At 33.6% G+C, this 13,010-nt stretch overlaps 1 protein-coding gene across 2 annotated transcripts; it reads right to left on the bottom strand.

Moving 5' to 3' along the window:
* Window positions 1-312: 312 nt before the first annotated feature.
* LOC125647514 (uncharacterized) lies at window positions 313-12,538 on the bottom strand. Of its 2 annotated transcripts, none has more exons than XM_048874208.2 (2): window positions 12,486-12,538; window positions 313-3,993 (listed from the first exon to the last, which is right to left on the bottom strand). In XM_048874208.2, exons 1-2 carry the CDS (start codon window positions 12,503-12,505, stop codon window positions 2,916-2,918), a joined length of 1,098 nt encoding a protein of 365 aa, XP_048730165.2. In that variant the 5' UTR covers window positions 12,506-12,538; the 3' UTR covers window positions 313-2,915. The 2 variants fall into 2 exon arrangements, with proteins under 2 accessions (XP_048730165.2, XP_048730175.2); XM_048874218.2 differs by lacking the exon at window positions 12,486-12,538 and adding an exon at window positions 12,295-12,359.
* Window positions 12,539-13,010: the final 472 nt, after the last annotated feature.

The raw sequence follows: 13,010 nt of genomic DNA, 5'->3' as shown, positions 1-13,010 counted from the left end.
AAGGGTATCAGATCAAATGAAGAAAGAAAAAGATGTTGGTTTTTTCCTCAATAAAAATGGGGTAAGGTACATGTATCACTAGAGCTGTGCAGTGTCATGCGATTCGATGTATCTCTTACACATTCCAGATTTCCGTTCGGTTAAGAACTTACATACACAAAAAATATGGCGTCTGCGTGATGTGCAGAGCAAATGGATTTTCATGTAAAAGAGATTTGATTATTTAAAGACCTTCATAAATTCAAACAAACCTTATGACCTTTACCCTTACCAGATACTTTACTTCTCTCTTTCTTAAATAAAGACACCGTAACAAGTTTCACATTTTATTTGCCTTATGTATACAGATAAATGATGTGCTTACCCCCAACCCCCTTGTGGCGATTCTTGGTCTTGGCAATTAAGCAATGTGTATAACTGTTGTAGACTCAATATTATAACTAATTTACAATGGAAATGACATGTGCATTGAAACCAAAATAGGTATAGGCCAAAACACATCATTACCTTACTGAATTGAAAAATCCATAAAATTAGAAATTCAAGCAAATTTAAACATTCCGATCTACGGCAATGATTCAATTTGCGTACAAGTCCAATTCCCCTTAAAATGCAGTAACTGTATTAACTCATTGCAATATCAAAATTCAACCACAACACTTGTAAATAAATCAATCATATGGATATGCATTTAAAAATATATCAATTACAAAAATGTTGGTAACTTTGATCCCGGTTAGCGGCAACCCAAAATCAGACTTGAAATTAAAATTCACTTTCCTTGTCAACTGGTCATTACAAAATACCAGTAAACAGGAACTGGACGCACATTCCTCCAGGGGAAACACAAGAAGTACAGCAGACCAACAAAGTTCACCAAAACATTTTAGACTCCTTCACGTGCGAGTTGATCAATTGATTCAGCGTTACATCTACTCCAAATTAAACACACTATGAGGGCCATGTTAAATGTCATTCCCTGCTATGTTAAGCATCCACAATCTCTGAAATGATAAATCTTAGCGGCGAAGCAAATTTTTCAAATAAGTAGAAGTAGGAGGGAGGGAAAATTATTTGTCCAGAATTTCAAACCTTCGCTTCTACCCGAAAATATTCAAAAGGAAATAGAAGTTTATAACAGTAAAAACAAAGCCTCGTTGCAACTACAAATTCTCCGGAATAAAATTACGGAATAAACATCTGTCAATATTTATTCTTTAGAGTTTATCTTTACATACCATACAAGAGAGAAAAAAATTAAGAAAGGAGAGGTTTTCAAAGACTCTCAAATGATAATATTGATGAATTTTGACATAGAAATGAAAACAATGAAAGGTGCAGAGAACGAACAGTGATCAATTCCATAACTCCCTTAAGGAATACAAAATAAAGAGTTGGGCAAACACGGACCCCAGAATATATTAGAGGTGGGATCAGGTGCCTAGGAGGAGTAAGCATCCCATGTCGTAGGTCACATCTGCCGCGAGTCCTACATCTTGATCAGGAAAACAGAGTAATCCGTGGTCAAAATCAGTGTGCCAAGAACGGTCTAACAACACGTCAGACAGCATTTGACCCAAAAATAGATTGTATTGGCAATCTAGATCGTGATAAGGCCCATAGAATTTGCGAATGATAACTTTAAACGGAACTGTTGAAACCCTTGTAATACAAGGTGAAGATAACGAACAGTGATCAATCTCATAACTCCTATAAGCAATACAAAATAGATAGTGGTGCAAAAACGGACCCCTGGACACACCAGAGGTGGGATGGGGTCAGGTGCCTAGGAGGAGTAAGCATCCCCTGTTGACCGGTCACACCCTCCGTGAGCCCTATTAATGTCAGTAACCTGCCTCGAATTAAAAACTAATCATACGCAGAACAAGCTCTTGTGTATCGAATCAGTTGAGAGATATAAACACCATGTCATTTTTAGTTTATGTTTAGGGACTCAACCGTCGAATTTAAAAGTCAGTATTTCGCTATTTATGTGGTCGTTATAATGATTTTATTTGCAAATACAACTTGTCATTAGGTCGAATGGTGTCTGGCGTATTTCATTCTAATATTGTCAGACGCATTGACTTTGAATACATATTTCATTATCACTCCATTTATACTTATCAAGATTTAAGATCCACGGTGGATATGAGCGGTCAACAGGGAATGCTTACTCCCAAAAGGCTCTTGATCCTACTTCCGGTGTTTCTAGGCGTCCGTGTTTGCCTTATTCTCAGTTCAGTATTCTTTATAGGTATTATGATACTGAACATTTTTGTATACATGTATCCTTTTCAATGGTTTCCCGTTCAGCAAGAACTGTCACTCTCGTATTAGTTTGACCCACCCTTCTCGGTAATGTATCAGACAATCAACAGTCTATAGAATATAGTAATACGAAACCGTCAGCTGCTAACAAAAATATTCCAACATCTGAGAGCTGACAGACTGACGACGCGAGAACGATCAGAAAACCACCTTTGAGCTTTTCAGTTCAGATGAGCCAAATATTAAATGAAATGGAAATGGATATAGAATTGATGAAATCACGCAGCACTAAACCTAATGCAGATCAGACTAAGTCACTCCTACTCGTCAAAACTTCTTTATAAACAACTACAGATGGATTTTTACATTGAACATAGTAAACCCATTTTACATTACAGCAGTTTTGTCCCTAAATTAAATTCATTTCCCGCATCTCTTTACATTCCCTAGAAGATGTATATGTAGAATAGGTTCCAAACATTATATGGTTATATATAACATTTAGAAAAATCGGTATCCCTGATAAAAAGTAAAGTTCGATCTTTGTATGAGATCAAATTATGCACATATTGGAGTAATTTAAAGGACAGTATGTACATATAGATAAATTTTAAAACTCAGGATAACCGGTTATTAGGAGTCTTTTATGTGAGATCCTTTCTTTTCCATGTCTCCCAGCAGAACTTGTACTGGTAAGATATAACATGAGTTCTCGATAGTTTTTCCTGAATTTGACAATATCTTGCAACAGGTTGATTTAGATGTTTTAAAGTAGGGTGCGTTGCAAATTGTATATGTCTAAACATGTTGATAATATTAGTGGATAGTAGAGTTTCCAAAATATCAAATTCACACCCCTCACAATTGATTGTTATCAGATCAACCTCGACACATGGAACTCCCAGACGAATCATAAATTCAGTTGTATTGAATACTCGAAGTAAACAAGACTCTTTTTGGTTATTTTCAATGAAAATGGAAGTGGCATCTCCACCATATCCTACAACGTTGACAAAAAACTTGTCAGTTTTCCGTCCTAGGCCAAAGTCATATAGAATAACATTTTTGTTTTTTTCAAACATGTTTACCAATGCATTGAATAATGTCTTGATTGGCTCTAATATGATGTAGCTTCCAGGATTGTACGATTTAAGTAAAGCCTCGGCATCTTTACCCTTGTTTCCTCCTATATCCAAAACAACACTCTCAGTATTCAAATATTTATGATGTTTGTGACGTACATATTGAATATCACCTTTCCAGAATTGTTCGTTTGATTTTGAATAGTCGGATTTAAAACTCTTTATGCACTTTTCCTTTCTATTATCTTCGTCTTGTGTGAGATCATTTTCAGATAGAGGTTTGACCGCATTACGACATAGAACTGTTCTATTTCTTGCTGCGTTGTGGTTTTCTTGTACACTTGATAACAATGGCTTCACCAAATCCAAACTTGACATCATAAAATCATCCTCGGTGTCTCCGCATTTTGTCATTACTTTCTTTTTCTGAGTTGTCACTACTCCACTTCCTTGATCAATATACCTCCTTTCAATAATACTACCGAACTTGTTATGGCTTTCTTCAGAATCTTTATTTCCAGAATTCACAGAACTACCACCTTCACGTTTTATCCATGTACTTGCTAAATATATGATTGCAATACCCGTAATAAACGTTACTGTCAATTTCGTGATCTTGGTCTTTGTGGCATTCATCGTTCTGTAGAAATGAGAAACAAGAAATATATTGGTTGAAACACTCACTTGAGTCAGTGTGCTCATACAGAAGTATAAGACTCGATAATTTAAATACCTGTATTATTTAAACAGACTATAATCATTTTATTCCTCCTGGAAGCTTTCAATTCTGAGGATTATTTTATGCATTTTTTACGTTCATGGTTTTTGTGAGCATTGTGTAACTGCTATAGACCCATGAGGTGACTACAAATCGTCATCTATTCCAAATACAATATGCTTTTAATTAATTTGCCATACTGTAAAAAAAATATTAATATTCTTGCTCTTTAAACCCCTATAGTAGGCCTGTTCTGATCCCAAGTCTTTTCATTTGAACAAATTGGGATATATACTACATGAGGATACTTTGAATTCAATATAGCATAATTTATCCCTATATATTACTACTTTATACGTTAACATTGTGTTCCCATGTTGACCCTGGTAGCAACCATTTAAACGAAATTGAATATACACTATGTGAGGTGGTTTTGTGGGTTTTTTTTCAATATCATCCTCATATTCTTAAGTAAAACTTTGAATCCCAAGTGTAACCCCAAGCCGACCTGACAAGGTGGCCAACAATTAAAACAATGAAGTTGCACTATATGTAAAAATTTCATGCAAGTTTGGTGTTTTCATTATTAAAAGTTCCTGAGATTTTCAAAAATACCGCCTTACAAGTCACCTTTCCCCGGATATTTTCCCTTTTATTCAATCGAAATTTGCATCATTTTTATTAAAGAATGGTTCGTGTCAATTTTCGGGGTTGGTTGGTTGTGTATTGTTTAACGCTCGAGAATTTTTCACTCATATGAAGACGTGAAAATTTTTGGAACGGAACTGGGGGTGATGGTAATTCTGTTTTGTTGTTGTTTTGGTTTGATTTGGGGGGGGGGGGGGTGAGGGTGGGGGTGGTTCTGGAGAAGAAGTACATATGACAATGTTTTTTCAAAACAAATTTAGTCAAGCAAAGACAGAGTAAGACCGACATACATATGGTGGAAAATCTTATATACACTACATGACGATGTTTGCATGCTGAAATTGGAAAGATTTTCTTTTTGCAATGTTTTGCTTCTGGTAATATTGGTTGTTGAGAAGAAGATTCTTAAACTTTTAATCCTATGTTCACTATTCTTTAATTATTCCCCATTGGAATCGGACATATTCACTCCTTTGAATAATTTTAATTTCCCTTCATTAAGGATACTTTATAGCAAGTTTTATAGAAATTATCCCAGTGGTTCAGAAGAAGAAATCATAAAATGTGGAAAGTTAAAGAAGTACATAAATCTACAGACAGGCAAGCGGACGGGCGGACAAATTTTTATCAGAATAACTCATGTGATCTCAGGTAAGCTAACAAACCCAATGCTGCTTGTCTACGCATACGTAAATATTGAATGGGAATCTGATTTTAAGGTTAGTTTGGATTTTTTAAGGAAGGGTTAGAATGATTCAGTTACCCTTACATCACGAATATTGTCGTGATATGAATGATCTAAACCGATAAAATCACATCTTCATACCGATTTGCACAACAAAGCACATATTACACACACACAAAACGTGTAGAAGCTTATACATAAGTTTTCTTGTTTTCTCACTTCAGTGGTCCTAGAAATATAAAGAAGAGTTTTAAACTATATTGCTTTCTGGTTTTCCTCTTATCAACTTTTAAACTTAACATGTCTAATTGTATTTGGGTGTTACAAAAAATGTATATCTTTTAAACTTAACATGTCTAATTGTATTTGGGTGTTATCTGTTTTAAACTTAACATGTCTAATTGTATTTGGGTATTATCTGTTTTAAACTTAACATGTCTAATTGTATTTGGGTGTTATATGTTTTAAACTTAACATGTCTAATTGTATTTGAGTGTTATATGTTTTAAACTTAACACGTCTAATTGTATTTGGGTGTTATCTGTTTTAAAGTTAACATGTCTAATTGTATTTGGGTGTTATATGTTTTAAGAGCTTGTCTACGAGAAAATTATGCAAATATATAAAAATGAAGGAAATGGTGGTCATCAATATCATTTCTAATCATTTATATCATTGGAGTATATGGTTGTAATAATTATAATTTGAGGTCAATTTATTGATAGGTCGTTTCTATTTTTAGTAACAGCGCATTCTGTATTTACACGTGGACTAGTCTTTGAACACAAGAGAAATCCTTAATTATTAGGGTTTTATTTTTTCAAAAATGCAAATCAATTCTGAAGGCTTATGAAAAGAATGGATTTTTTTAATGATATTTCCATGTAAACCACTTATGGAGAAATCATGTTTGACATCATAAGTGTCCATATAGAGATTACATGGAGCCTGTAATTTGGCATTGTGCCAAACTTTTTTCATTTTGTGTTATATGGTCAATTTTGAAATAGGTGTTGCTGCAAAAGTAACGCTTAAATTTCTTTAAAAGTGTATAATACTTTGATATAAATCCTTGTCTGTAAAATATTAAAAAATTGTACTTTGGACTTTTGGCCGTTCATTTGCAATTAAAATTTAAAAACTGACAAAAATGAATATTTTTAAGCATTTAAAATTATCTTTTAAAAGATTAAAGATTTAAAATTTATGATATTAGATGCATACATTGTTTGGAAATTTAATTTTATTGATGGATTTAACATTATCTAATAAATAAATCCCAGTAATCTACTATTTTATATGAAAAATGGGGTCTTTTAATGAAATAGACCTGTTGCTGGAATTACCTCCCCTTTGATGCACTCTTCATACGTAGAAGGTACAAAATGATAGCAATATTATGGAATGTTATGATTTCGACTTGAAATGGGATTTGAGAATTTGTACATCATGTTTATGTGATATCAGTGAAAGACATAACAGTATCTGTGAATGTAATCCAGAAATTTCTAAATATTGGCAGGGTTTAAAAAGTATCCGTATTGTAAAGCGCTTTGAGCAGCATACGCTGGAAAAGGTGCTATATAAAACCAATCATTATTATTATTATTATCCGGTACTTCGTCCTGTTATACTGCAAACTAGTACCAGTGGTCAGGTATTTTGTCATTGAAGAATTGAAAGCGTTCTTTCCTTGATAATTCATGCATTAACCGAGAATGCTTAGATGTTATATGGAGGAAATCAAGAAAATATGCATCTATAGTCAGTCCAGATGGAGCATGTGAGGATCTAGTGCAGCCCCCCCCCCCCCCCCGAATTTGCAAAATGTATTTACCATCATGATTGATGACAAAAATTTGTTATTAGTTTACATGTATGCACTAAGTAATGAGGACAGGACAAAATAAGAAAAGTGTGAAATAAAAATGCATAAAGTGAACTCAAAGAATGTATACTGTAACAGTTTGCTCGGTATCTTTCTTCTTCAGTGCTCAATGTAACAATATGACATACTTGATGCTTAATCATAGGTTACGATTCAACATACGAAAATTTACACCTTTCTCTATTTTACCAACAACAAATATATAGATATTGTAAACTGATGGTATTACGTATATGTATATGCTAATTTAGCTTCTTAAAGTCATTGATGTAGTTAGAGTTTGGATCGTCACTATACTTTGTTCATCATGAGAAATTGATCGGGAAAAATTTGGAAAAATCATTTAACTGACAGGGAAACCGAAGATTATTTCGATCAGGTCTCTTTAGCTAAATCAGCCCCCCCCCCTCTACTTTTTTTATGGCAATCAATAAACAATTGAAATGGAAGCTTGAACTGATTAATTAAATCCTTGGAACCCTCCCCCACCTTATTATCATTATCAAGGATTTTGAGCTTTGGGTTGTGATAAAAGTAATATTTAGGGAGGTTGGGAGGTTCTATAAAAAAATTGCCACCCACCCACACCCTCCGCCCTGGTGATGAGTGCCAACTACGGGGCCTCTCCACCTACACTGTATGTGTTTAGACAGGACAGACTATACCCGGTCGGGTCAGGTATAAACAATACATTTCATTACAAATTATATTTCCAATTATTACAAGCGAACTTCTTTACTATTGTGCGAATTCGGACGTTATTATTATCTGACTTTCATCTTCGGTGCAATTTATGTGATTACTGTCAGTTGGTATTTAAGCTATATTTCATTTGTACGTGTAATGGTGTTTGGAGTGGAGTGCGAATGCAAAGAATATTTCTGTGTTTAGATATATTCAACATTATTGATTATTTTATGATTTTAACAAGATCATTCACTATCTAAGAGCATTTTACCATTACCACCCCTCTCCTCTCAATATAATGTTTATAATGGCTGCTTCGAACCCTTTCGCATGGATTTAGAATGTAGAATAATACGCTACATGTAAGAATAAAAAACAAAAGAAAGACAAGAAAAGAACATACACATTCCTTTTAGCTCACCGGGACGACTATCCGGAGAGCTACATGTATTGTAATGACCCCAGTGTTGGCGTCGGCGCCACTTTAAGGAAACATTTTAACCTGGGTTATATCTTCTAAACCAAGGGGGTAGGGTTTTGATAGATCCCTTATTGATTCCCCATGAAGAGACCTTTGATGTGGTACCAAGACTTTCGACCTTGTGACCTAGACCTATTTTTTTTTAAAACTTCAACCTGGGCTATGTCTTTTGAACCAATAGGGATGAGGCTTTGATATTTTACATATATAGATGCCTCATGAAGAGACCTTTGTTTTGGTTTGACCTAACGACCTCTGCCTTGAACTTTGACGTACTGTTCAAAAACTTTATCTTGGTTATATCTTTTGAACCAAGAGTGATAGATCTTTGATGTTTCAAACATAGATGTCATTAATTCTTTTGTTACCAGAACTGTCAACGTCGACCTTGGACTTTGACCTATTTTTCAAAAACTTTTAACCTTTTGAACAAACGGTTAGGTACAGTCATCTGACAACTCTTCTTTTTATGTACATATTAAGAATGTTATTTTTATTGTTTAAGGGTTGCTGCTCAATTTTTTTCTGGGTACTTCATTTGTTAAAGTTTGATGACATCTAAAAATTCCTAACCACAAAGTACTTTTTATCTAATATATTGTACCTGACAACTTCACATGACGTGTTAACTGTCCCGAGGAAAAGATAAAGATTTGGGGTATTATACTGTGGATATTTATTAAGTTCTGTCTTCACACAAATTTTACCTTTGAACTTAAAGCACGTCAGTCTTTGAATTGGTCTAAATGTTACTATGGCAACAATTTTATTTGTTTTAGAATATCAATATTGTGACTCTCATACAACTTTTCAAAAGTTACATTGCTGTCTGGCTTAGTATTTGCGATTGAGTTTGATTATTTCAGTATGTTTTCAATAACCAGTCAGATTTTTAAAAATAGATTTATCCTTATTGTATCCATGGGAAAAGCAAATCTATGAAGAAATATGATCCAATTGCTTGTGGTATATTTAAGTCTCTGTAGGACCACAATGTAAACTAGTCATTTGTACTAATCGTGCTATCCTGTCTAAATAAAGAATTTATTATATATAGCATATAAATTGGCATGAAATTGCATTTTAAAAGTACACAAATATCAATTTTGTTAAATTACAACTATTCATACGATGCATATTATTTTTTTAGAAACGTTATTTTTTCAAATTTTGCAATTTGTCATCATGGCAACCAGGACCCATAGCAACAAAAAATGGTTGATACATACTTCTGGTCATCTGATGTGAAATAATTAAATTATATAAGACTTAATAAGATAACAAGGACCATGCATGGCAAACAGGTTTAGGTGGCTACCAGAATAAAAGCTCTACAAGCAGGAAAAAATGCCCAACTTGAAGTGTTAATATATTTACTATAATCGAGAGTCCAAAGACAGATTTTTGATATATCGTAAATATATTTCTTCTCTATAAGATGAAAGTAATTTTGAATAAATCAAAGCGTTACTTTTTGACTACTAGTTGATTCAAAAAGTTATCATTTTCTGCAATTTATCAAAATCTGGAATCGTGCCAAATTTGTGACCTTTGTGCACTTAAACGGAAGTAAAAATTTAGATTCCCACTAAACAATATGAATATGCATATCCAGTTCTTTTATAAACTGTGTCAATTTTTAAAAATCCATTTTCAATAACCTGTTAGAATTTTTAAATAGAAAGGTAAAATATACATAATTTTACCCTTTTGTCAGAACAAAAGTGCTATTTTTAGTAACATGGCTGCAAATCCCTATCCAATGACTACACCCCCGAAAAAATATGCCAAAGTATTTGATATTGATGTACTTTATTACACTCAAAATATGTTGTTGGTCCGACAACCTTGCTTCCATCACATTTTGCATGGTTTTCTCGTAGACAAGCTCTTAAACTTAGCATGTTTAATTGTATTTGGGTGGTATCTGTATTAAACTTAGCATGTCTAATTGTATTTGGGTGTTATATGTTTTAAACTTAACATGTCTAATTGTATTTGGGTATTATTTGTTTTAAACAAACCTTCGTTGTAACCATTTGTTTTCTAAAGACTTAGGGGTATAGAATCTTTTTAACATTTATTTTAACTATGTGACCCATATAACCCCATATTAGAGGCTGATCCTCTAACCCAGGGACCATGAATTACACAGTCGTAGTGCTGAATCCTTCATGACTAACTATACACCCAGTTGTCATGTTAAATTGACCAGGGTGAACTTTGTTTGATTACCCAACAGTAAAGTAAAAATGATTAAGAATTGCAATGTGATAAATGTTAAGATGGTTAAACCCAATAAATGGAATTCACTTTTCCCCACCCCTTACCCAAAGAGATGCTACACCACAATTATGTTGAAAATTGGTCATACTATTGGTCATATCATTGTGCTTGGTATTCCTGCCGATCACCTTACATGAAAAAATGGAACAAAAATATCTACTGACTAAATTTTTAATGTATTGCACAATATTTATAGATTACCAAGGGGATGCTTCGGTTTCGTTGCTAAATGTTTGTAAGACCTTCAGATCAATTCCATACTGCGAATTACTGGAAAACCCCCACACGTGTTACAGGTGCGCCTTCTTACACTGAGTGATTAATCAATTTGTAATGTATAGATAATTGGGTATTGGGTTATCTCTGGATACTGACAGGTGACAAGGTAAACATCACTATGGTGAGGCAAGAATCTAGTTTGCTTATCAGGAAACGAAATATTTTGAACAAAACTTGGGCGTTATCAAACGTCTAGACCATGTTAATAATTCACTTCCCAGGTTAGCAGGTTTAAAGATAAGGCTTAATCAATATGATACAGTATCAATTACAGACAGACAGATTGAAGAATAGAGAGAGATAACAAAGAAATTCACTATACATGGGTATCGACATCCGCCTAACATTTCTGTACCTTTCCATTAAAGTAAAGCGCTTTAAGGGACATGCAATATCTTGTTACTATTGATATATATCTCAAAGATACCCAGTGGTATAATAATAAATCCAATGCGCCTGGTGTTTTTGAAATCTAAAACAAGTATTACATTTGGAGTTTTTGCTCGAAACTGGTTGTAAATGTTATCATGACTTTGTTACACAAGAATTCAAGTTTTAAAAAAATATTGATTTCACATTTCAGATAAATTATCACAATATTCAGCGACCACATTATCATTATAATATTCCATGAACATGAAATGTCGATGTGAAAATATGTTGTAATCAGAATATTTTTACTTGTAAACGAACACAAATCTATTAGCGCATTTTAATTTCAGTAGATGACAACATTACATGTGGATGAATCGTTACTGGTTCAAAATATCTATTTTCAACGATTACATTGTTTGGAACATAAACTGATTGTTGGGAAAATACATGGAAAGAAAAGCACAGGTTACAGTTTGTCAAATATCGTTTTAACGTTAGTTTCAAGTTTCAAAGCAAGATGCCCGCAGAAATGTTTATATTTTGTATATAACATCCAGTTGATTTCCTTTTTCATAAAATTATTATTGGAATCAAATTTCTAACTTTGAAAGGAAAAAAATCTAAACTATTGAACCTTTTGAAACGCATTAAGAATTCTGCTGAATAATGTAAAGCCTCGAAATGTATGTACGGGTATTGAATTGACACTGTAATTATACTGTATATGAATGTGGTAAATGTATTGAGGTAATATTAATTTTCTTTTTAAATTATCAAATAAATATATGTCGTAAATGTGATCTAACAACAAGGTAAAAATCAAGTAGCGTGATCAATTAGTAAAATAAAATTAAAAGTTTAATATCAAAGTTCATCAAATGTCAACAGACTTACATGAGGCCCCGCAGAGATCCCCTGTTACGTCTATACTGTTCAAATATTTTTTATCAGAATTATTCATTCCAGTGCGTATTAACTGTTAAAGATAAAATAATTAAAAAAACAATATCATGGCGTACCTAGTTACGCCTGAAAATCATGATAAACTCACAAAATTAGATGATGATTTATTAAACGATATTTACCTTATATCGTGTAATGTCATTCTGCAGACATATACATGTTGGGTATTGAAAGATGTAAGAAAATATGGTGGCTCGTTTGTGTCTTTGTCATCTTACCGTGCTTAAAGTCAGGGTGAAAAGATGCCAGAATGCAAATATTACAGAGCGACGACGATGATCCTGGTGTTTGTTTTCTGAAATAACTAAAAGATGACGGGTCAATTGAAGAAAAGGACGACAAAATTCCGGCAAAATTAACAATAACACCCCACAAATTAGCGACCTAACGTTGTCGGGTTTTTTTTGGGGGGGGGGGGGGGTAGGGGGGGTCTTTTTGGTGTTTGTTTGGGGATTTGGGGGGGGGGGAGGTAGTAATCTGTTCATTTTGAGTCATTGCCTTTTCCCTCTAATATATGTAATTTGCGATCTTTTAAGCGTATTTTCATCCTCTCCAAGTTTTAATGAAACATCATAGCGGTGTTTTACAGTCTTCGAACTACACACTTCCTCTCCTTCCTGATTGGTAAAAAATCGTTGTGAAAATCT

The sequence above is a fragment of the Ostrea edulis genome, chromosome 1 (assembly GCF_947568905.1).
Source record: "Ostrea edulis chromosome 1, xbOstEdul1.1, whole genome shotgun sequence".
NCBI lineage: Eukaryota > Metazoa > Mollusca > Bivalvia > Ostreida > Ostreidae > Ostrea > Ostrea edulis.
This window is presented reverse-complemented; position numbering and strand designations above follow the sequence as displayed.

What these genes read in the sequence shown, in the direction of transcription:
- LOC125647514 (XM_048874208.2), bottom strand. Translation starts at nt 12,505, where the DNA reads ATGACATTACACGATATAAG. An exon ending in ATGACATTACACGATATAAG is followed by an intron (nt 3,994 to 12,485) that starts GTAAATATCGTT and finishes TCATTTCTACAG; the next exon opens with AACGATGAATGCCACAAAGA.